At 34.0% G+C, this 27,146-nt stretch overlaps 1 protein-coding gene and 1 long non-coding RNA gene across 3 annotated transcripts in view; one reads left to right on the top strand and one right to left on the bottom strand.

Annotated features, from left to right (window-relative positions):
- Positions 1–21,138, top strand: part of jeb (low-density lipoprotein receptor domain-containing jelly belly protein) — a 106,777-nt gene extending 85,639 nt beyond the window's left edge. The window contains exons 3-4 of one of the 2 annotated variants that reach the window (XM_033346751.2): positions 3,198–3,358; positions 7,428–21,138. In XM_033346751.2, coding sequence (XP_033202642.1) covers positions 3,198–3,358; positions 7,428–7,487 — 221 coding nt within the window. In that variant the 3' untranslated portion in view covers positions 7,488–21,138. Of the gene's footprint in view, positions 1–3,197; positions 3,359–3,977; positions 4,978–7,427 lie in introns of those variants that run through there. The other variant, XM_033346722.2, reaches the window with a different exon arrangement.
- Positions 1,334–22,668, bottom strand: LOC143303548 (uncharacterized). Its single transcript, XR_013059941.1, has 3 exons — positions 22,571–22,668; positions 7,440–7,514; positions 1,334–1,507 (listed from the first exon to the last, which is right to left on the bottom strand). It is a non-coding gene; the product is annotated as an uncharacterized LOC143303548 (long non-coding RNA).
- Between the last annotated feature and the right edge of the window lie 4,478 nt (positions 22,669–27,146).

Consider the following 27,146-nt stretch of genomic DNA (forward strand, 5'->3'; position numbering starts at 1 on the left):
CAGTATGAGTGACTTAGATGATCAAAGGCTGAATTTCATAATTTTTGGAAAGGATTGATTTCTTTAATAAAACTTCATGATATTTAATTACAATACTTTATGTTACGTCTTATGCAAGAGAAATTCGTTAGAATACAAATCTGCGATAATTCTCAGTAAAGATTTATAGCTATTATAATTTTATTATCATAATTATTATTATTTCACTAATTGGCCCTTGTGTGGTAAAGGCAACCTTGACTTGATTTAAACAACGATATTTCCGTCGTTTCGTTTCGAATGGACACGCGTCTTCGAGGGGGTGTGGCGATCGCCTACAACCACGGGGTTTGTCAGAAATAGTCGTGCATTGTTAGCAGCCTCGACTGGTCGGAAAGTTGTTTTAGAATTTGCACTGGGAGTTACTGGAAATATCGTTGGACAGGGGAGAAGACGTATCCTTTTTATTCGACCATTGTCCTGCCTTCTAACAAAGGCTTTATTAAGAATCGATCGGGGGCACGAGCATGTACGATGGAAATTAATGGAAATCCCAAATGCACGTATTACACCGACACAGATAATTTGTGAATTTTTCGAGTATTCGTGCAAGATCGATTTTCAGAATTTCTCAGTTTCAGTGATCTCTTGGGAGGAGGAAGCGAGTGATAGATGGTGACAAATGACGAGGAAAAGTGGAGGATGGAAGAGTAATGAAACGGTTGATTTTGGCGGAGAAAAGTTGGATGTTGGAAAAGTTTGGAAATTGAGAAATAGAAAAGTAGTGGAATGGTTAATTCGAGGTTGGAGAAGTTAAGTGTTTGAAAGGTTTAAAAATCAGAAAATTGAAAAAGTGTTGAAGTAATTTTAACAGGGAAAGTTGGATATCGAGAAGATTTAAGAATTAGAAAATAGAGGAACTGATTAACTTCAGCAAAGAAAAGTTAGATACTGGGAAGATAAAAAATATTGAAAATGGGAAAAATTGTAAAAATAATAAATTGTAACGCGAAATGATTGGGTATCGATTTACAGATTAAAAACTACAAGAGTAATGAATAAATTAATTTTGGCGCAGAACAAGCTATAATAAAAAGCTATATAAAATAACTAATTGCAGCAGAGAAAAATTAATTTGAAAAGCTTATGGAATGCCTAAATAAAAAATATTCTAAAAGAAAATATGAAAATGACAGAATAAAAAATCTACAAATTATTATATTTTATATTTTATTTTAAATACATTAAAAACGATAACATATTAAAATCATATTGAAAATACAAAGTAGTAGAAATTATCATATTCTTTTCATACGATCATTTCAGTTTACAAAGTGAATTTTTCCACGTCGATTAATAATGAACGCATTGTCGAAACGCTAATAGAATATTTCGAAACTCACGAACATACGTAGGATACTTTTTAGTCTACCATTTTATTGGCGAGGTCCGATGTTTCGGAGATGATGTCATATTCAAGGTTGTTCCACTCTAATCGATCTCGGGTAAATAAGTTGATGATGCTTGTCTGAAACGAAGAACGAATCGAGCGAATGTCATGGCAGAATAAAAGATATCCTATCAAACTAATATTATTTGTAATCTAATTAATTTGACAAGATCAGATACAATTTTTTTGACACAATGATAAAAAATAACAGCTAGTGAAAGCGAATTACCCTTTGTTTCAAAAATAACATACGGAAAATAATTTTAGTTTGCATTAAGATAAGTAAATAATCAAATAATTTGAAGACAAATCGTTTGTTAATTCAAGCGAAATAAACGTATAATTATTTCAAAATATCGTATAGATATGTATAATGTTTAGTCAAATGAATATAATTATAATATTTTGTTACGTAATCACAAATATTTTACAAATATTTTATTCAAATAATACACAAGCCCAATATTAATTTTTAATACAAGATGTAAAATAAAAGTTAGCGTTACTCACGAACTGATAAGAATAAAGTCATTTTAGAATCTACTTGCAACAAAACGCTTTTTTATCTCCGAGGCATGAAGCAATTTTCAATTGGCAATTTTCAAGAGCAAAAAAGCTTATATCCCTCCAGTTTTCCAGCGATCGTATTTCAAAATGAAAAAGCTTTCGAACGTACACAAGAATTTCGATACAACCGTTAATCCTTGATACTCGATTCAATTGCACGCAACAAGAACAAGCTAATCGAATTCGCTTTTTGTTAAATTTACCGAGACGATTTACGTTTATTACGCGTACAAAATGAAACAAACGCGTTCTATAAATCGATAAAACGAAACTGTCAGCAAGAGCCTTGGCATTTTTCCGCTGCCTTTGAATTTCATACGACGCAGCCTCTAAAACACGTTTTCTCGCAAGGTTGCAGCAAAATTTCGCGCAAACAGACGCTGCTGCGATCCGGGGGCGGGGGAGGGCTCGAGTCGATCTTTGCATAAAAATAGTATACGCTCGATAGCGTGTGAACAATGTAATAGAAAAATTATATGAAAATTATAGGAAACGATGGTACATTAATGAAAATGCAAGATATCGAAGAGACTCGCGAAACGACGAAAATACGAGCGCGATAGAAATAAATAGAAAAATACAGTGATGAAGTGGGAAAATAACGAAGTTGTAGAATGGAGACGAAGAATTGGTGATGCTGAAAGGAATAACGAGGTATCGGGACAGTTAGAGGCGTTGAAGGTAGAAAATAGAGGGTAAGAGGGCGATTAAAGGAAAGAATGGGAGAAGTAATGGTGTACAGAAATTGGAAAATCTCAGATCGATAAAATAACGAAACAAGGAGATAATTGATCACTTGGTAAAAATTCTTCCTTCGCTTTATGGTACAACCAAAGAATTATATTTTTATGAACACAACGAAATAAATCTTTTAAATGTTATAATCACAACAGTTTAGAAATTTTACATAAATATATAAAAATAAAAAGAAGAGATATGGTAACACTTACCCTTGTGGATATAAAGCCTATAGAAATATTATTATAACGTTAGTAATATCAAATAATAAATATCAAATTATTGATACTTCGTGTTATTAGAATGTTCTCAATATTGAGGTAAAAAGGCAAGGAAGTAAAAGAATTACGAATTTTTTATTAGCATTGCAGTGTAATAACCCAGAGGAATTGAAAAGCATTAATATCTGTGGTAATTCGATTAAAGCGCCGCGGCTATAATTTTCCAATTCTTTCCTTTCCAGAATGTCCAATCTCCGAAGACGGGATGGAAAGGTTTGCGTGTCCCACAGCGGACAGAATGGGTAGATACCATTGCATCGACGATCACGCCTTGTGCGACGGTTTCATAGACTGCCCTACAGGCGAAGACGAGGACAGGCAAGCCTGCATGTTTTACAAAACTGTAAGTCTCCAATTAGTCATCTCGCGACGGTGTATAATTACGTTATTAATCAATAACACGATCAATACCCCACAAATTCTTGCAATTATCATGCAATACAGTTTGTCAATCTGCGTAATATACTTTCTTTTTATTTCTTACTATTGAACGAATAGAATAGAAGGAATGCAAAAGTGTTATTAATTGAACGTGTACGTTATGCTTTATATTAGTATTTGGTACATATAATTAATAATTAGTGCGAAAATGTGATTAATTTCGTGTGTCATGTCTCGTAATATTATTTTTTTAGTAATACATTTTGCATGAAATAAGAAATTTATGCTATTATTTCTTAGTTTGATATTTATTATCTTCCAAGGAGAATAAAGTCTATAAATATCATAGTCATCAATTTTGTTTTAAAAAGAACTCTTTTTTTATAATGTCCTTCGATTTTCTTTAACTGACATTTACATTATCACTGTGCCGAGTTAAATCTTAAAACCCTTCACTCTTTATTTCCTTAACATTCCAATCCTTACTTTCTTAATTTATTACATTCTTTAATTTAACGACGTCTTATTCGTAGAACCCCTCACCCAATTCCGTATCAAAATTTCTTCTATGCTATCTATAGACTGTCGCAACCCTCGAAGACGAACAACCTTCACCGTGCATCGCCGTTTCGCTAATTTTACACGCAATTGCGCCGTCTCCAACCCCTTCGCGGCATAGTTCATCATCTAATGCGCACGCAAATACTCGAAAGCCGCGGGGAACTAATCTCGCGAACTCGACAAAGCTCAATTTACACTGTCTGGCGAGCCCGTAAATCTCTAAAAAGCTTCGTCGCCTTAATTCTTCCGGCCCTTAAGTACAAAGGCATTCTCCTCCGCCTTTGCCATCGTGAAAAAACGACCGGTAGAATAAAGACTAGAGAGACAAGAGAGAGAGAGAGAGAGAGAGAGAGAGAGCGGAGAGACAAACCAAGGGAAGAAGAGAAAACAATTGCTCCTGATTTCCACGAGAATTCTCGCTCGCGAAAGGACAGAAGGAAACGAGTGGATGAAAGAAGCAGATTAGAGCACGGTTAGCACGCGCTGCAAGAGATAAGTTTTACGTACAAATCGCTTGAAAAGTGGAACGAGCATACAAATGGTGCTACAGTGGCTCGCGAAAGTGTTTCAACACTCCTAGAAACGACTTATGTATATATTATAGGAAACATTTAAAAATATTATTAGCGCTGTAACGAGACACAACTGTCGTGATTATATCAAGAAAATTTAAAGCAGATGTGAAAATGTACTTAAAAATAATAAGATATTTATGGCAAGTATGCACTTCGCAGAGATAACTGAAATATTTGAGGAGTCAATTATTCACTATATCAATGAGTTACAATGTTTAGCGGAACCATCTTTGGCAGTAATTAATATTTGTTGAAGACTGCTGTTCGTGCTGTATATTAACCTTCCGCTAACAATAAGTGCGTGTTTGTAAGAAATCTCTTTTAACTTCAATTTACGTCGTCGGACTGGTTTCAAAGTTTACTAGCGTAATCACGATGGTCGTGACTCATTATAGTAGCAACGCAATTTCAAAAAGTTTCGTATAATGTACATAATATGTTGGTACAAATTCTTTGTGGTAAATGTCAAAATGCTTTTTTGAGCTACTATATGTATTTCAAATGTTCCAATGTTTTTATACACAGTATACATATACAGTAGCTAATAACGTAATACATAATGTGTAATATTTTAATATTTTATTATCTTACTATCATAATGAAAAAAACTGAACAAATAAATTTTTTTAATATTGTATGCTCTTTTTATAATCACACTTTACTATTTCTATTAAACATAATCACAATCTCGTTCATGCAAGTAATTACTATACAATCTTAAAATATTCATCGCCGATGACTATCATGACGGTAAACGTGTTAATTAAATTCATTTAAATTAAGATTTATAATATATCGTATAAATTGCAAATTATTTCGTTCACATAAACTGCCAGTTGTTTGAAAAATCTGAGATTTTTAAACAATCCAAATATACACACAGAAACAGGCAACACTTTTTTAATTTAAAAAAGTTAATTTTTAAATTTATAAATAGAATCAATATTATGAAACATGTGTAAAAGTCGACGTTTAATTTCAAGTAATGCAATAAAACGATTGCCTTCGAGTTCAGTTAATTAACAACGAACATTACGCATTTGTGTATATGCAAACAACTTGGAGTAACGAACTTGAACCTAAAACCTACACGCTAATTACACAAACACGTTACTTGCATAAACATAGCAATCGTGATACCTCGCATCCCACGTACGAATCGCCGGAACAACAAAATTAAAACTGCCAACTGACTACCCTCTCAGAAAAATTCAGGCGACGTTTACGTTCGCAATGGTATTTTATTTCTCATGTATCGATACTATACATGTATCGATTCTATATTCGTTCAAACGCTTCCGTGAATCAGGATGCGAAGATAAGCTCGATTTAATCAGTTTATAGTACGCTAATATTCGTATGCAGCTATTGTGATTATAATGAACCAAATCATCGCATATCAAAGTTTGATTTGACCATGTACTTTTCCAATTAAAATATGTCTCATCAAGAAGAATCAACTGTCCAAATACCTTTCAGTAACAGTATATTTGCTTAACGTTGTGATATTTTCTCATAATGACTGCCTCATCATGTCTTCTGGTCGTATATTAGCGACCTCGTTACGTTTCTCCCAACTGCTACATCCACCCTCTTCCACCTACCTGTTTCCTGTAACAAACAAAAAACAGAGAGGACCTTGTCGAAGAAAGAAGAGAAAAAAGAAAAAGGAAATCTGAGCAACGTTTCGCCCTCTCGCGGATTTATCATCCCTCACATCCGGCGAACGGTTGACCTTTCTCTCCGGCTGATTCCGGGCCGGCCTCTCCGCCTCTTTGAAATCGATATTTGCTTCTTTTCCTTCCGGCTGGTCGAGCCGCGCCGCCGCCAGTCTCTCTCTCTCTCTCTCTCTCTCTCTCTTTTATTCTCTTTCTTCCACCATTTCCACCTCGTAACGGAAGAACACGGCCAAAGAAGAAGAACGCGGAACGGACCGTGTTGTCGAAACAGAATTGGCCCGATCAACGTGGGCGGCCCCCGGATCTGATTAAACTACATCGCCTCGAACTCGAACCGGAGAATTAGATTTTCCAAAGTAGCGAGATGCTCTCTCGAACTCGATCAGCTTTCGAAAAGTAGTAGACGCCCGCGAGAACGCGCGCGGATTTTCGAAGGGAAAGTTCGCTAACTGACTTAACGAATTTTTTGCCGAGAACTCGGCTGGGGATGCGTAGGGGCTGGATCGGAATATCGAACGAGCTATCGGGCCACACGAATGGCTCGGGATGAGTTTAGACGATGGTCCTTTTTACGGAGCTGGCGGTATTCTTTCGGTTGTTCGTCCTTTTTGGGTTCTAGATGAAGGTTAGGAGTTTTAGGGATTCTTTTCGTATATTTCTTTCTGTATGTTTTACAGTGGCGCACGAAAGTACCCGAACACTTAACACAGAATTCTTTCGAGAATATATTGTGTGCATTGTGGGAAACTTTTTGAAATTTCCTTAACGCTGTAATGAGATATAACTACCACGACTACAATGGTAAAGTTTGGAACAGAACCGAACAGTTTTTCACGTTTAATGCATGTATAGAAGTTATATGTAATAGAATTGAATGGCTTTCGATGTTATAAATGAAAATCAGGCGTTTCATGGGATTCTCCTTATGTTTGTTTTCTGTATTAAGCTTTGAACGTAGCATTTTAGAACGATAGAAATTGGATAATTTGTTCAAGATTTTCCACACAATTATTTCATCGTCGTTTTAGTGAACAGTGAAAGGATCAACAAGAAGATATTTATCAGGCAAATTTCCTATTTTTCATCGCTTTAACCTTTACTATAATTTGAATGTGAAATATACGTAGGTACATGCGTGCATTTGTCAGCTAAACACGTTACTTTCATGTCGAACCAGGCTATCAAGAGCAAACGCTATTTTCTGTCTCTGTTCCAGACGAAAGCTCACCTTGACGTATTGGCAGATGCCATTTTGCGATGGGCAAGAGGACGCTAATTCCTTTGTTGACGATGAACCTCTGACCTATGCATAAAATCATAAGTCTGACGAGTTTACTTCTTTATACATTCACGTATATATATATATATATTTATACATATAATATATATATATTTGTGTATATATAATATATGTATAATATAGCATATAATATGTATATGATATATTCCCATGTATGTGTACGTGTACTCACACTCTTGCGTACCCGCACACATATTCAGGGTTTTCGTTTCGTTGCTAGCGGACGTTTCTCTTGCGAGCAGTTCCAGAGGAGGATGAAGGCAGTTGAGGTAATTCTTCCTTACTTTTCGCAGAAAAAGAGAAGGAAACTTATTAACAAGGTCAAAACTAATTGTTGGATTTCGATTGAAAAAAGATCGAGTATGGAATGAATAATCCCAAATAATTGGACTTAGATGTGAAATTGTGGATTCGGTGCAGTTTTGAAAATAAAGAAACGATAGCTTATTTGATGTATTCGTTTAATTCGAACGAACATGTACTTTCAAAATTCTTCGACAGTTTTGCAAGCGTAATATTAAAATATTTGCATCTTTCTAAATGTATCATTTTGATCTAATTGGTATCCCTGCTATAAAGAAAAGGCTTCATTAAAATTGAATATATCGAAACCTCCAGGATAAAACGAAAGGAGAAATCATTAGACTGCTATGCTAAATGCTTATGCACTTATGAGACACAAGAATGCTCGCAAAAGACACAGCATTCTAAAACACAGATTGCCTCGAACCTCTGTTTAAATTGTACTTCTTCAGTTGCATTCGTGAAGATATGAATCCGTAGAAACATCCGCACTCTAAAAATCATTTAGTCTCCAAAAAACGGAACGAGAGGAGAGAATCTGGATCTATCATCGATCTACGGTGCTTCTAAAATTTTTTTAAAATTCTTCTAAAATTCCAAGAAAACCTAACGTCACACGAATCTGACCCTAGCGAAATCGCATTCCAAATTCCACGAACAACTTCACGAATCACTGGAATTACTTTACGCGGTCACGTTTCACCGTGGATGCGACTGCAAAGCATCCCCTCCTATATTCTCGGCGATTTAATCCGCTCGCAAAAGGAACGCGTGCTGACTAGAAGACGAATATCCTGCTCGCATTCTCCCCGTTCTCCCGCATCATCTATTTTGCAGAGAGTTTTCCCTTTCTCCCGTGTATAACCGTAAAGGAAAACACACACACACACACACAGACATACACACACAAACACAAACACATAATGAGAGATAGAGAGAGCTTGCGTGTGTGCATGCGGAAACGTGTGAAAGAAAGAGAGAGAGAGAGAGAGTGCGCGCGCGAGAGTGAGATGTTCACGTTGAAATCAAACTCAGGGGAACGTAAAGATGAATCGTCTCTCGAGCAACACTCAGCCAAAAAATATGGCGGATCCGTGCTCGATTCTTCGAGGGGTGCGGATTGATTCTGACGCGGCCTCGTTTACACGCGTTCGCTACGTATTCTCCCGCGAGAATATCGCTGAATCGATAATATTTCGATAGACAGGCCGTTGCTTGTTAATTAAATGGACGTGTTCTGCGGCTTGACGTTTAGAAGATGATAGCGAAGCCAGGAAGTTGCGATACGTTTGCCGCGATTAACGCGAGCTTCCGACTGGTTCGGTGATACGTTCTGAGATATATACTGTTGATGGATGACCGGAAGAGGGATATCGCGCGATTCTATCGTGAAACTTGTTCGTTCGATTTTTCTTCCTTTTTTTTTTTTTCCTTACATAGAATCGCAGAATTGATCGGAGTTACGGCGGATCAATTGTGGAGAATTTCCGAATTATTAAAGTTTGTGTTAAAGATATCGAAATTATTGGAGTATCTGAGAAGTTTAAGAATTTTTCGTGTTATTATTATTCGTAGAAATCTTTGAGTATTTTATCGTTATACGGTTCGTCGCAAAAAATAGTCGAACATTGTAAAAATAACGAAGCAGAGGCATCGTATCGAGGAAAATGTTCTATTTTATTCAAAACACGTTTCTCTTGTGGCGATACAACGATTTGCACCCTCAACTAATGCGTCAAATAATTGTTGCGCGTCTTTTTATGGAATTCCTTTGAGAATGCTCGTCACAGCCTTCCGGATGTCTCGAATGTTGTCACAGCGTTTCTCCTTCGTTGTTGTTCGAAGCCGAGGAGATAGAAAGTAATTGCACGATGCTAAGACCGGCGAACAGAGTAGCTAGTGCAATATTTTAATTTATTTGTTTTCAAGAGAAGCAGTTATGGCCGCTGCATTATGAGCCGGTACATTATTACACAATAACACCATATTTTTCCGCGCGTGAACCAACTCTACTCCAATGTTAGTTGTTATAATTCTGCTCCTAATGATGACGATGACGAAGGGTGTATTTCTATGTGATCAAATTTTCGTATTGATGTCGCTACTGGATTTTTTTTAATCTTAAGTAGCTCCGTTATTTTTGGAACAGACTGTGTATTTTTATTCTACCTTTTGGTAAAATTGTAAAATGTAGCAGGATGCTGGAAGATTTGAAAATTATTAGAGTTTGTTAAAAATATTGGAAATATTGGAATATTTAATTGTCGATGTTATTATTATTTGTGAAAGCATTAGTGTATTTTGAGAATGTATACTTTTGTGTCGTTTTAAAAGACTTTGGAAGTAATTTGTTGCGGATATTGAAACTGTTGGAACATTTAGAAAATTCTTTTATTACTATAGGAGATTTTTGAAAGGTTGAATGTTTCAAAGTTATTTATTATTATTTTTCTATTGTTTGAAAGAATTGGAATTATTGATAGACTGTTTATCTAAAAATTGAGAATTAGTTTGGTGTAGATGTTGGAAATATTGAGAAATTTAAGAAGTTAGTATAATTATTCGGTTTGTAAAATACTTCGTTGTAAATGTTGAAAATTTTGAAGTAGACATTTTACGAAACATATTAAAATTAGTTTTCCGTATTCTTTTAGGATAATTATGAGCTTAGTACGAATATTATATATAAACAATTTATACGTTGATTTCGTAGAAAAGACATTGAGACATTGAAATGTCTGTTCTTTTGTAAAATCCTTTCAAATTAATTTAAGTTATTTATACAAGATTTATAACTTCATTTATTTCATCGAGAATCTCAGCGTTTTATTCTTTTGTACAATCTCTTGAAGTAAAGGTATAAAACGAAAATCTTTTATGAATAATTTTTCTCTCCTGTTAGAATTCTACAATTTCCTGTCATCGAGAACGAACGATCAATTTTCTTGCTGTCGGAAACCCATTTCTACGTCCAGAATCATCTGTCACTACAAGGGAAAGAATTTCATCTGTCATTTCGGACAGGATTTCGTTGTTCTCTGACACTGTTTTCCAACACGATACCTCCTACATCTAACGACTATGTAATTTATGAAAAATAATGACAATGATTAATCTCGAATTAATAATAATAATGAATTGTACATCTCTCGATTAACGAATTGTTGTTTACAAATTAGATAACAGAAACAGATGCATAAATTCACCTTTTTTGCTGACAAAAATCTACATAAAAATATAATAATATAATAATAATAAAATATTGCGATATAAGGACGGAAAACGATTAAAAGTATTCGCTCGAATAATTATAGTACAAGGTTAACAATTTAATCACTTTAATCCAAAAATCTCTCATTCAAAATATATTTTAAAATATGAGAACCTTCCTCGATTTCCTCGTTCTCTGAAGAGCAGGAAAAGTAATCTATTGAGATTAAAGATTATTAAAGATTAAAAAATAATTTCGTTCTTTTCTCTCTTATCTATTTTTCATATTTATTTATTGTAACTGATTAATTATTATTCTCTTAATTTATACTAAATTTTAATACTCACACGAGTACGAAAATTCCTTTTACGATATTTGCATGAAACGGATGAATATTGTTGGTGGTATATTTCTATTAACCGAAATTTACGCTTCCTGTTATAAAGTCTCTATCAACCGAAATGTAGCCTCAATTTAAACATCCTCAGAAGTGAATCCCTATTAAAAGTTTGCCACCAACCAAAATTTACATTCAATTTAGATACTACTAATAGAAATACACGAATTTCTGTTACGAAGTTTTTATCAACTGAAATTTACATCAAATTTGGGCACTATAGAAATAAGATTCTACTAAATCCTCTGTCGAACAAAATTTATATTAAATTTACACACTAGATCCTTCCAAAATCTCTTGAAATCACTTACAATTCTCCAAGTTACCAACTGAAATTACAATATAACTCTACTCATCGAAACTCATTAGGAGCAGTTCACGTAATTAGACTTCATACGATAGCTATGATAGGAGACGAGTTACTATCCTTTTTATTTATGATTTTTCATTCAAATAACGCAGTCATAGATTCAATCCTCTCAGACAGTATCTGATGCGAAGTGCTAGAAACCATAAAAAGATAATTAAGTCGTTTATTTTGAATTCTTCTTCGTTTTATCGCACTATCAAATGATTAATCGAGCTCTAACTAAAATTTTGTTCTAATAAATGGAGTTCTACTATAATACACAAGAAAAATTTATAAATTAACCCCTTTGAAGATCATTGTGAAATAACATTCCACGCATAAAATCAAACCTTATGGTAACTGATTATTTGATTAAAGAAACGATGTTTAATCTCTCTTTCCTCGTCATAAATGAAGTGATTTAAAGCGTGTCAGCTTTATTGGTTATTTAAAAACTAAATTAAACAAACATAACACGTGAGTCCGGAAGAATTACATACAAAATAAACATCAAGTTGCAGACGCGTCCAGGACAAGCTATATCGATTTTCGCCTAACAGAAAACGCGTGAAAACGAGGCCGCCCATCATGGTAACCAGGTATCCTCATGTTAAAGTACAAATTAAGGGTGTCCGAGGTTTCAAGGGGCGTATAACAGTAACGTTCGTACGGCGGCACCAGAAGATCCATCCGGTTCGATATTGGCGCCGTCGCGTCGATCCATCCGCAGTCTCTTTGACTGCGACTTAACAAAACAATCGAGCGATTCCCGCGAGCCGTGTGAACTCAAAACCTTCGACGACTTTATTTTCGTACGACGCGAACGCAGACTACAGATTTCGAAGACTGAGAACGAAAATAAAAAAAAGCCACTTTTAGTTGGCGCGTGGAATCCTATTGGACGACGACTTCCGATTTCAAGGGACGACAAGCGTCCAATACGATTTCTGTGCATCGATCGTTCAGCCATTTATGCTCGAGTACACGCGGTAAGATCGGACATTTTTTGCATGCGCGTTTAATCAAACTGTTTCTCACGATAAATGATCTTATGAAACTTAACGAAAGATCGATGGAGAAAGAATCGATGAGCAATCATAAATGGGCTGAATCATCCCCCTCTTGGTTTCCTCCTGCTGGATTTCTCCTGTTGCGTTCCTGACGATCCCTGTTCTTCTTCTTGTTTCTTTAAACCTCCTCGTTAGACCGTACGTATTATATAGCTTAGCGGTAAATGTTTGACTGTGTCTCAAGCGATACCTTAACTTTAATCTACAAATCTGTTCGTGAATCACGTAAATATGTGAAACGTTAGAGCTTGTAAAGATCGAGGAAATATAGTTGTATCCTGTAACCTTGGAATGGTGAGTTTTGAATTTTACCAAAATTGCAGAGAAATTTTATCAGAATGGGAGAAAACAAAATTCGATGCTTTTTCGACATTTCGATATTAATACTTTTCCGGTGGGTAGGTTTCACTGAGAAAAATGGTTTTATTTCGAAAAGAAATTAATTAAATTAATTGCAATATTCATATGAAAATTTTGACTACTGTTTTTACGTTTGTTTTAATATTATTTCATTACTCGTAAGGTACCAATTGGCCTGGCCTGTCGTTGAAGTGTTAATTCGTATATTATCTAACGAAAAATGAATCAAACTTGGATTTTATTAAAAAACCTCTTGAATGAATTGAATTTTTCAGATAGGGAAAGAACAAATTTATTCACGGATTTAAAAATTGTATTTATTTAAAGGATCACGTACTCAAAAACTCTTTCCAAGGTTGTCTAAAAAAAATATAGAAAAAGGAAGGAAGAGTAAGTCCTACAATATAAACAAAACCTCGAGAAAATTACGAGCTCGCTTGTCCACGTCACGAAAAAATGATCAGGCTGTCGACTATCGAGGCGTCTCGAGAGAAACGAGACAAGCGTTTGCTGTACTGCCGTGTGTTTGCTTGTTTATAAAAAAAAAAGAAAAAAAGAAAAAAAGGGAACGTGAAAACGCACGTGGTCCGGAGAATGTGCAGCCTTCTAGAATTTGTTGAAATACATTACATATATATACACTTTTGTTTCGTCGAACTAGTCTGTAAGGATTTACGATTTAACAAAAGAAAAAAAAAACAGATAAAAATACTAAAAAAAAAAAGAAAAAGGAAAAGAATAAAAAACCTCCTAGGATTATGCGAATAAAAATATATACCGATCTATCGATAGAATATAAATCTCGGATTGAAAGAGTGAGAAAAATATTGGCGAACACCGACGAGACTCAACTACGCAATATTACAACGTGTATGAATTGAAAAGGAAGAAGATCGAATCGTGGAAGTAACAGAAGAAGTGGAAAAGACGTTTAGAGGCAGAGAGGAAAAAATTCGCGAATATACGTCAAGCGAAAATTCCCTTCTTGCAAAAGGTCAATTCAGTATTACAGAGCGTTTAGATTGTACATTGTGAAGTTTCATTTCGCGCTCGAACGAACGATACGAAGCGATCCGACGCGATTGGCTCGCGTTGTTTCTTGGTCCTCGATCGTTTCCAGACGGCCAATCTTGCGGTACTTGATCTCTAAACTCTCCAGTCTGGATCGCTCGTAGATCTTGAGGATCCGCGAGCTGCCATATCTCGTTTCTAACAACGCGTCAAGTGCGAGAGATTCGCTCGCAGTAGACGCTTTTCCGTTTCGTAGTTTGACGTAATTCGAGGAAGAAAAGCGCGTTTACTCGACAACTTTGCTTAATCGAGTCATCTGAATACAGGGTTGCACCCTTAACCCTCCGGGACCCATTGTCACATTTCACAGCTTCGAACGTTTCGTCTTTTTCAATGATAGAATGATTAGACATATATATATATACGTTGATTGCTTTGAACGTCTTGCTTTTTCGTTGTTGTTTATTTTGGGTGCATTCTCGTTTATAAATCACCGGACCATCAGGTAATTTTAAACAGAAACTTTATTAACCCACTCGCGTGTCAATTTCCTTCTCCTAATTCTATTTGTATATTTATGCTAATCTTTTTTGACGCAGAAATTAAATCAAAATTGCAGCTTGGAATTTTATTCGAACGAAATATGTTCCCGTTTGAGATTGTAAATACGCGATAACGATGATGAGAGGAACTTTTTCATGATGATTCAATTTTAATTCAAACGAAATACATTTTGCGTTAAGATCGAATTAGAATCGAAATTGTAGAGTGCAGCAGCGATGATGATTAAATCTAATTTTGAGCGCGATTGAGTTTAAATGGATCTTCAATCAAATTTTAGAAGCTTAGTATAATTTGTTTTCTCTTGTGGTAAAGATACTTGGTAAATATCAGTTTCGCTTTTGTAATTAGATATATAACATTAATTTATTTCGATCTTAAATAAACTAAATATCTGGTGACTTATGGATGATGGTTTGCACATTTGCAACAGCTTGAACAGCTTCCAATGTCTTTTAAAAATTATTTAGGAGACCCTGAGTTCACGGAGGGCTAAGCGAACTGAACATATCAGAATCTACGCTACGTATTTTTCATCAGAACAGAATATTTTTAATATTCACCGTGAACGACGCGCATATTTAGAACACTTCCTGTTGCTCAGCGGTTGTCTCTGGGGCATTCGGCGGCACGCATGCGAATTCCTTGTTCGGTGTACGATGTTCCAACAAGTGTTATCATGTTAAACGCTTAACCGGTCGTCTTGAGGCTTTTGTTTCGTGTGACTTCCATGATTAATCTTGGCGAAGGAGTGAGAAGTTCAATGAAATTTCATATTTCATTCCATTTCTGACGTCTGGCGGATATGTAATTGAACGTTTGCATTCAAATTACGTCTTCGAGAATCAAATGCTACTTAAATCGCTTTATAATAAGAATTCTAATACATTAAAATGATCCCAGAAATACTTGAAACATCAAGTTGTATATTACTAATCCTGAATTATTCCAAAGACATACATTATGTATCAATAAAAAAACACACACACAAAGAGATTCTCAATTAATGAGAAAAAATTCGAAATAATTTTTATTTTAAAATTATTATCGTTTTCGTTACTATCGCAGAATGTTAAAAATGTAAAAGGGGAGGTTTAAAACTTTTAAAGCGCATAGTACATACTTACAAAGAGCAGGGAAAAATATTTGATCAACATAAATTCTATTTAAAAAAACAGACACGTTAAACAGATATTAAGCAAAGAGAAAATAAAATTTTGTGCCTCGTTGCAAGCTTTTATCAATGTCAACGATAGTCTCTCTTTTAGATTTCTTTATGATTAATTTCTTATTCCTAACAAACACATGTTCGTATTATTCCCATATACAAAGTTGCACTTTATTGTAAAGAAATTATTATTAAACTCTATGTTGATTAAACATTTTTTACTCCTCTCAGTGAATAGTTTTAGACGTTTATTGTTTAATCACTTAGCGCGCATTTTAACCGCTTAACTTGCGTCTAACAATCTACTTACTTTAACCTTTTATCTTTACAGATTTAAATTACTGTACCTTACACTAAAATATATATTATATAAAAAAAATATCACTTCTCTTCTTATTATCAATTGTTTCTCATTGTACAAAAATTTAATTGTTTTCTATCAACAAACTGAAGAAAAACTCTGCATGTTTGCTGCGTATGATCAATCTGAACTCGAACCGAAACATTGCAAACGAAAGATTCTCTCATTGAACCTTCGCTCTCGTGAGTTTTTTCGAGTTTCTCGATCAGGACGAAACATTGCAATTAATACAGCCGGTTGAGCGTCTCGACGAATCGAGAAATCGATGTAACAGAGCGACGAAGCTCGGAGAACAATCAGAACAATCACGTTAGACGACACCGGCAGTAAGTGTCGTGCAAATGATAAAAAGAAGCGTCCAGTGGATGGTGAGAACAATCTATCCAGACGTAACACACGTTTAAGGTTCGATGCAAACGTACGATGCGACGTCATTGGAATTTTGTGTCGAAATGATATTATAAAATTTTGCATATTTATTTGTACATTTATGATTAAATCGGCAGTTTATCAATTCATATATTTAAACATATAAAACAAATAAATATATTCGAATGCATCGAACATACATAGATGTGCAAGAATATATGAAAAATGTAGAAATATGCAGAAAACTATATGCATATGTATAAACATATAAAATATTCGATAATTCGTTATAATATTCGATAAATGGAACAAATCTTTGCTTACGTTCTATTTCCTTAGATGTGTTGGTAAAAATCTGAAATTGCATAAACATTTGCAGTTTACTAATGATACTATGCACAGAAGCGTGTCATCCGGTTATCGCAGATATAAAGTTATTGAATTATATAACGTTACTCGGAAAGGATGACAGGAACTCTCAAATCAACGTAAAATATTTATATCGATGGTGAATATTTCGCAGAAAATTATTGAAACAATTATAAACGATAATAAAATAATTAACGGTAAAATTGTCAAGCTGGTCGAATTAACGAATCTCAAATTTTTTATTACAATATTAGAGATTTATGACCGCATCGTAAGGAAGTTGATTAATTTTTTCACTGATTTAATCCTCTCTGTCATAAACTCGTGTGCATTGCATCATGAGAGATATAAATTTATCGAATCTGGTCTACATTTACCGATACAAAATCGCAAAGAAATCGCATCACTGGTACACACAAAACCTTAAATACTCGCTACAAACCAACAACGCTACATCGCATCGTTCTGAAAGCAGCTTCTTTTTTTATACGACGACTAGCTTTAATCTCTACACAGCGTGTGGAGACAAATTTTCCCTGTCATTGTCCTGTTAAATGGAACATAAAATGAGATGAGACGAGAACTGTTGTACACACCGTTGAGATACGTAGGCGTTGCTACTTAACGTGCATTTTTATTGTCGCCAGCTGCGAGGATATATTTTTAGACGATACATCCGTATTAGGCTGGCTCATATTTTCGTCTTTTGAATTTATTTCGCGCCATCCCGCGGAATCGTTGCAATTAATAAATCTGTGCCATAAATTTTGTTCCTCCACCTCGATCGGATCAAAATAATTATTTAAATGCTTATGAAATCGGTTTTATTCTTTTATCCTCAAAAAGTATTAGTTATATTAAAAGAACTGTATCAGACAAAAGTTGTAGATCTAGACAAGACGCGTTTTATATGTTCTACTACCTTTTTTCGTACGAAATAAAGTTTTCGAAAAGAACGAAGAAAAACCAAGAAAGATCGTAAGAATTTTTTTCTAATTTTGAAAATTAAAAGACGTTGAAATCAATTTTCGTTCACGAGATAATCGAATAAATCCGATTTTATAAGCATTTAAATAATTATTTTAATGTTCAAGAGCCCAGAGGTACGCCTATCCGTTACCCGATCGAGCTCAAATTTTGCGCAGATCATTTCTCTTTATTAATTGGATTTATTGGAATTATTATAGAGGAAGGAGAGCGAAAGAAACCTTGAATAAATTTTTCATCAAGTGTAAATAAGAATCAACCTAATCCGTATATACGCAGACATATCATACAGACATACTATATACGCAGAGTGGGACATTTTATGTAAATTTTTCGACCGGTGCCGTTTTTCCTTTTCGCGTGACAAAACGCCGCCGAATCTCGACCGAATCTCGCCTGTTTCTTTTTCATGCTTCTCGAATAAATGCGCGATACTTGTTTCATCCAGATCGAGCTTTCTTACTCTTCTACGTTCTCCCGGCACTTTTCTTTCGTGATTTTCCTGGTAGTATAGATATACGATAACCACACGTAATATTGAATACCCGATTTTTAAGGCTTGATATATTAAATTACTACATAAATTCTGTGTCCGTTGAAATACATCTAGAGATTTGATTTGCAACATCCATTTCTGCATATACTACGTTAGACTTCTTTTATAAAAATTCACCGTTAAATTTGTCGGTAAAAGAAAGGACTTGTTATAATTTTGATAACCTGAAAATTATTCGAGATTTATCGTTCAAACCGTTTTACTGGAAAAAGATAACATAATATGCAAAAATATGTAGATTCAATGTACATAGAATATTCCTTAGAACAACAATTACTTAATAGATGAAACGATACGTTATTTAAGTAGAATTTTTCAAATTATATTTATAATAATATTAATTTGCATAAATGTCACGGTCTAATTACATTAGTACTTTAAATTGAATTTATGCATGTATGAGTAATATTCTTTTTATGTTTTACCTATAGTCGTGAAAAGCGTAAAAAGAACACTCGTTCGATGTCCATGGCGCAAAGTTAAACGCGTAAAGTTAGGCTAAGCTAAAGTAAAGTAAGTGAGTGAAGGCAAGGGAAGTTGGATTTTTATCGAAATTTGGGAAATTGGATTTTAATGAAAAACGAGCCAGATCGTAACATTTTGGTCTCTTTAATTGAAATTATAGGATCAGTTGGCGACAAACGACTCAAAGCGAACAAAAAGAATAGATCACGAGAGGATGACGTGTAAACGCATGAAAATTGGATAATGTTTTAATCCGGTTGGTATTACGTGACGCGGTGAGAAGTAATTAAAGTGGCGTTTGAATCCAATTGAAGTTATGCGCTCGCTTGTGAATCGTTAATTACATCGCGAAAATGCGTTCCTCGGAAGTTAACTTCGTGTGAGTTAGGCTAAAGTTACATGATCCCGTGAAGATATTAAGGGATGCAAGGAAGTCAAAGGGAAATTAATGTTTGGCAAATTAATGCGATATAAACGAGATAACGTAAAATAAAAATTCTTTAACTAGTGAAACGTCATATAAGAAGAAAATGTATAAATCAACGCATTAATTAATATAGGGTTTTTTTGAACGAATGGTATAATCCAGAAAAAGATACGTTTACTATGTATGAAGAAATAAATTGAAAATGTAGAGTGAACATGAATAACCATGATTTTTTACCTATACGAGATTGGATATAAATCCGAATGAAATGTTTTTCAAGTAATTCGATACGTCAATCGGAATATAAAAGAGCTATTGTTTCTATCGCTTTCTATTTCATCTATTAATACCTGCCTCTTTTTTTTTTTTTTTTTTGCTCCTTTTAGGTGATAAATAAATTATATTCGAGCTTTGAACGAAACAGAAAAGTTATGTATTTTCAGCAATTTTCTCTGTGGAACATTCGGCGAACGCATTCAACAGGTGATTTAAAAAACATCATCTTCCCAGCCGTGAATTAAATGCTATCGTAACTTTTAATATTTTCCTATGAAATCAGCCGCTAAATGTCGGCTAATTAGTCGGCGGATGTAACGCGGCTTAAAACAAACGCGAACAAGCGGCTTTGTTAATAATTAATCAATTTCTCCCGCGGAGGTCGCTGGTAAAATTCTGACGCTTTACTTGCACCGCTGATTCAACCCAGTAGACAATCACTACCTGTATTTATCTCATTAATATGTAAGAGAAACGTTCAACGTTATTGATATTTAAAATGAAAATTAAACAACATCGGATGAAATATTTTTCCAATGTAATTATAACTTGAATGATCGATATACATAAATACTTAGGAGCTTCTCCATATATTTTTCAACTGAATTACCAGTATCTAGAAAATAATCCAAGGTCGTGATTCGACGGTTGCGCGTTCCATTTCTAAAGAGTGGCCAGAAATACTTGACAAGGAAAGTGCAATATATTCGATCTATCATTTTATTTGAACCTTTCAACATCGGTAGATATCGTTATTCTGTTTATAAAAATACCATGTAAACACCTTGTTTATACAAACATAATATAAAAATATTCTGTTTATAAAAATATAAGAACTGCATGCACTCTCGTTATAAGAGAAGATGTATTCTATATCTTTCTAAACAACTTTCACATACTTCAAAACGACAGCATGTTTTTCATGAAACAATTGATCGATCGATCGATCGTTTCTCGTATTACGAGACGCTTTATTCGGAATTTCCCAACAATGTCTGGCTTTTTACTTCGTGGAAAGGACGGACGATCGCACGATGACCAGGAAGAACTTGAACGAAGAGAAAAAGAGCTTTGGTGTAACGTTCAGAGAACATATATCCAGGAGAAACGATCGATTGCGCGTGCGTTATACGTCAAGTGTAATATGTACTACGTGTATGATAAGCTGCGACGATGCGATGGTGAAACTATATGAGAGACGTATCGTGTGCGACGCTTTCTGAACTGTTGCAGCTGATCGTTTTAATCGTTTCGACAAAACAATTATACGTTGTACCTTACGTCGATTTAGACTAAGATTAACAGCGAAATTTCGATCAGATTCTCTGTCTTTATTCCACCTACGTGTTATAATTTACAGGTAACAATAAAGGTTTGCGTTGAGACACTTCGTTGCAATTGTATTTTTCTCCCTTTTCCTTCCTCTTGTTGAGCGGCAGTATGATATTATAGATTCTACACAAAGAGAGTCATAATTTTTGCTACAGCGCTTTAGATCGGATTTTTATTCCATTTTATTACTAATCATTATTATTTTATAATTACTATTTCTTTTTCCTACCGCTCGAAAATTTCGATATTTAATTTATATCAGAGAAATTAGCCTTGTGGTAATTACAAGTGTTTTACGAACCTTTTTTTTTTTTCGGTATGTAATACTTTTTCAATTAGAATATTTATATGATATTAGAGGCTTAATTCATATCAGAGCATGAGTTAATGATGTTTATTAACAATTGCGAATATAATGTTTGTCTATGGTTCTCTTTATATAGGAGTTGCGTGTATAAGCATTTGTTTAATTATTCCAAAATTAGTATGAAACATAATCTTAAACGTTAATAGACAAATTTTCTCTAATGATTAATCAAATCTGGTAAATGAAAGTCTCATTTTGTTAGACTGTAATTTTATGGAGATTTTAAAGTAGAACAACTTGTACTACTATTATTATTGATACAAATATTTAAAAAAAAGCACAAATTCCCTCTAATCAATTTATAATTTTGTTGTCAATAGTTAGTAGATGAGCCTTCTTTTTTCTTGTTCTAGTTTTGATGTATAATTGTTTCATTCTATAAACTTCGCACGATATCGTATTAGTTTAATAATATATTACAAGATATAATGACTACATTTCCGAATAAACTGTCTATTAAATATTCTCCTCTTGTTAGTTACTATCACAGCAAAAAGAAATTTTATTACAACGCAGATATATCAAGTTTGTAACTGAACCTATAAATATCAAATTATTCGAGTAATATTTTTATATACGTTTAAACTTGGAAACAGTGACGTAAAACTTGTTGTAAAAATAACTTTACCATTTCGAGAAGGTTATGTAAATGTTATGACAGTTTAATATCGGTTCGTGAAATTCCAGGCTGCTGGTTTTTCATTATAAAATGAATCAAGAGAGAGGTCAGAAAATGTCATCGACAATGGTGTTTTAACAAATATTTCTGAAAATATTATGTACGTGCACGTGTCTGATTTCGATGATACTACGTTGTACTTTACACCCGCCGAATTAACTACGGCTGACTTTTATTAACACGGTTACAACGATACTTGAGTCTCCGATCGTTCAAAGTTGATCTTGAATAAGATCGTTCGAAAACGTAAAGCTTCACTGATACTGACAACTGATGGTCACGATCGATCGAACGATATTTTACTCCACGAATGCTTGAAAACAATTAATAAGTCGAAAACTCAGACGAGACTGTCTCTCAGATCGCTGAGAGACTAAACGATTCTTACCTCGCGACCGATGGAGATGACGTTGACGATACGAAAGCTCGTAAAAAACTCACCATGCTAGACTGATCGGGCGTCCAACAAGAATCCTAAAACGGAAATGTCGAAAATATGCACACTAATCGGTTTTCAACGAACGCAAGACAACGGCCAACTAGCATACTCGCTCGCTGAATGTCAACTCCAACTGCGTTTCCGAGCGACCGAAACGCGGCGAAACCATGGCGTGAAGATAGTAAGCGATACATGGACGAACGTGAGACTTCAGATTTAATTCGGTAAGAACTGCGGAAATTCTTCCCTGTGCTTAATTGGAATATTAGCTTAATTAGAATTAATTAGAAAATTTAAAGCACTGTTGCAATTGTTAAAAGAAATCGTCCTGGGTGTTAACGTCCAGACTCTAAAGTAGAGTCTTTGGTATTATTATTATTATTATTATTATTATTAGTAGTAGTAGTAGTAGTAGTAGTAGTAGTAGTAGTAGTAGTAGTAGTGATAATAGTAGTAGTAGTAGTGATAATAGTAGTAGTAGTAGTAGTATTAGTAGTAGTAGTATTGTAAAGTAATTACCCACGAAAATCCCAACGTTTTTGTTTGTTCAGACGAAACACGATATTTGGTCAGATATTATCGACAACAAGCTATTTCTACCATTGTTCTTATCATTCGGTTAAAAACAGGAAAATTAAAGCGAAAGTAATTAAATAATAGGTGTATGAAAGTTTGTACGATCGGAAAGCTTTAAGAATTGAAAAATAAAATTTAGCATTTTTTGAATTTTTCCCGAGGGAACAGGCACGGAAATCTTCAAGGTTTCGCAATCTCACGATATGTGAAGTTTCCCGTGAGGTTTTTGACATTTCGCGATCCAACTACGTGCAAGTTTTGATAAGTTTCACCGCCTGACAATTTCCTGACGAATAAACTTCCTCTTCGAGTTATCGTCAACTTTTCAGCGAGTTTTGGCAGCTTACAATTTTCCAATACGATATACATATATTCGACAGTGAACATATAACACGTACAGGCGAAACGAAAGCAACTTGAATTATAAATAATTTGAAATAATGGAAATTGCTGCGGATGAAATTTTTAATAAAATTATATCGGCCAGAGAGTTTTAGTTACAAAATAAATTGCAAAATATTAACGAAGAAATTACCGATTACCTTCGAATTAGATATCTTAAAATTGATTAATCGAAAATAGTGAAGACAATTTTAACGCGAAATTACAGCGATGTGTGTACGCTATAGAGTTAAAATAAAAAGCCAACATAACCGTCAAACGCAATTTTCGAATTTTTCAACGAAACTAATTTTATTTCACAGAAACTAGAAACTAGGAACAGAAGTGAATAAAGCGAGAGAAAAGCAAAGGATAAACAACTATATATGTGCTAATTGCACTTCTGACCAATAATGGCTAGCGCTCAAATCCTCCCAACACATTAGCTTGTATTTTACGATGTCGATTTCGCGGAATCAGATTTATTATTAATTAAAAATGTCCTCGGTCCGCTTCGGCGAATGTTCGTTCGGAATAAACATGAGCATTCGATCAAGATTAAAGAGCAAGAGTGGCCGCGATAAAACCGCGTGTTTATCGGCCGACATGCTCGTAGTACACGAGCCTCCGTCCGCTTGAAACGCAACCCTAAATTTAGGGGTTGAACCGGTGCAAATTTTAATTTTAATATCACGACGCTATTTTAAGCCGATTATCGATCAGCCGTCGGTCTTACCAGGGTAAAACTTCGACTGGAAACTTTCGTTCATCCCTCTCCTTGTTCCTTGTGAGATTTCGTTCGTCGTGTTGCGATAAGAAACGAGGAAGACGAGTTTTTAACATTTTCGAGTGATTGATCGAATTGATAAAATTCCTACCGCGTTTATGTGAACGATCCTTCCTTCCCCTTTGATAATTATGGTATTTTTGGCCATGAATTTCGTAACTTCTATAATTTTGGTAATTTCGGTAATTTTGTAGTTAATTTGGAAACTTGTGTAATTTTCGACATTTCGCGGTGAGTATGTAATCAGTTTGGAAACTCCTGTAATTTCGTCGAATTAGTTTGATAATTCCTGTAATCCTGAAAATTTCGGTATCTTCGTAAGTAATTTAGTAATTTGTTAATTTTCCTGGTTCCCGTAATTAATTCACTCATTTTGCTGATGTTTCGTTATTAATTTAATAATTTCTCGATTACTTGGTAAGGAGTCATTTTTTTCATCAAATCTTATTTTCCGAACATGTAATAAATCGAAAGGATGGCAAAGTGTATACATATAAAGCGTAATTATAACAAGTATTTAAAAGTAATTAAAAAGTAATTTAAAAGAGTATAATTATAAAGACAAGTAACGGTGGATTATGAAAGATGCGATTAAAAGACCTAAACAGTAGTTGTACCATAAATTTAAATTAACACGGATTAAAGTATAGGTTAAATATATATGTAGATATGGTAATAACAATTTTTATTAAATAAATATCCTACCGAAGTTGGTGACGATAATATTTTTCAGAGAAGGAGTTTGATACTTGAATAAAACGCTTTTTAATGGGATACTTTTTATAGACACAACTTTTAACGACAGTTGAGATGTATATTTAACGATACTTTAATAGAAAGTTATGACGTATTTAGAAGAAATTTTATACGAGAATGTAGTTTTTTTCTAAACGGACAGTTCCTCGTTAACAGTTAACAAGTCTTTAAAAAAGAATCATAAACTGCATAACAAGAAATTTTATTAGCATGTTCTATGCCCTTTCGTCATACTTCATTCGTAAATTAATGTTCCGCTTTAAAAAATTAGAGTAGTTTCTCTGTTTCCAAGTAATTCGTCGATATTAAAACGATTTCTTGAAGTCATCATTTTGCTACTCGCAAATTCGTCGAAAAATTGCAAATTTCGCCTATATATACATCTATATTTATGAATTGTTATTTCTTTATTCCTTTTATCATCTTCATTTGCAGAATTTCATTCTGATATTTCTCCAGTTTGGAATATTAATCTTGCTTAAAATATGAAAAATTATAAAGAAATTCTACTTTTACAAGTTATTCATCCTTAGACAATTCCTTAAATCCACTTAACAGAATCCACGTCGTAAAGGAATCTCAATACGTTGAAATAATCCTGATTGTTCGAGAGCGAGGAAAAAGCATTTTCCCATTGCCTGCATTAAAATGAACTTTCCTGCAACGTTCTTTGAACGGTAGTTGTTTCGCGAAACTGCACAACGGCGCTAGCCGAAAGGAACGATTACGCTTCAGGAAGAGATACAATGTAAATTTTGTTTGCTAGCGAATGTAAATGGTGGCGTTACTCGGAAATTCACTTAGCCAGGCTGCTTCTACACTGGTGTGCATCGAATTTAATATTTAACGAGGCATTACGTGTACTTGTTCGAATTCAGATCTAATCTTCACCGTGTCTCGGAGAACCGTATTCGATACTGAGCTAAGATATACCTTATTTTCCTCTTCTTCCTAGGTAAAGTACATCGCTTGATAGGAGTTTACATATTTTTATCCTTTCTAGGAATTTATTATAAGTTAAAAGAAACTAATCATTTTTTTTATATTTCAATATATCGCGTTATTTATTTAGAACTTGTGTTTACAAATATTAAAATCTTAACTGTACGTGTTCGTAAATATCGAAGAATATTTTTCAACGCTAAGGAAAGTAACATCTATGCGTTTTGTATATATAATTTCATTTAATATTCTCAAAAAGAAACTTATTTTAAAATTTCAAAGAGAGAGATCGTTTCTAATTTTTCAGTTTATATATTTATTTGAAATATATCAACGGACATTACACAAGACACACGGTATAAGAAATATTCTGAAACAAATTCTCGAAACGAGATTGAAGAATGTCGATAACAACTAGAAAGTATAATTAAGAATTACTTTTAGCTTCTAATATAAATCCTTGAAGTCTTACAATCTTTTATGTTAATATTATAAAAGGATGAAAAGTTAAAAAAGAGTGAAAGAGTCTGTAATGTTTCATGGAACGTGCTAAAACAATTTTTAAGATCTTTACCAAAAATTCAAAGATATCACCTTTTACGCTAATTATAAAAACAGCGAGAGATTGAAGTACAAGTAAGAATATAAAAAGTAAAAAATCTGCAATTTGTAACGAATACAATTTTTTACGAAATACAGGAAGAAAGTCTTTTCAATGAGATGAAAGGCGTGAAGATAGATTTGTAAAGTTTTTTAAAGCTTCTCTTAAGTGATAAAGTCGTAAAATAGGATATATAATGTCTGACATAAAAATGTTTTTTGAAATTTAATGAAAGATTCTTTATACGGTGTATATGTAAGATAGAAAATAGAAGCTGTCGCGAGAAAATTCAATTCGCCATATTCGTTTTAGAAATATAAATTTACATAAAAATCCGTAGTCCACTGATTACCTCCGATGTTGAAGCGACGTTAAAACCAAAACTAAAAAAAAGGAGAAAGAATAAATAAATTTGTCAATTAGGTTTGTTTCACGGAGATATCGACACTGGAAGCCCGAATTCGAGTTTCTCTCTTATCGCCAATCTTTCCCGAGATCAGTTAACCGAGAAAAGACCAATTGTAACGAACAGCCG

Source organism: Bombus vancouverensis, chromosome 13 (genome assembly GCF_051014615.1).
Source record: "Bombus vancouverensis nearcticus chromosome 13, iyBomVanc1_principal, whole genome shotgun sequence".
Lineage (NCBI taxonomy): Eukaryota > Metazoa > Arthropoda > Insecta > Hymenoptera > Apidae > Bombus > Bombus vancouverensis.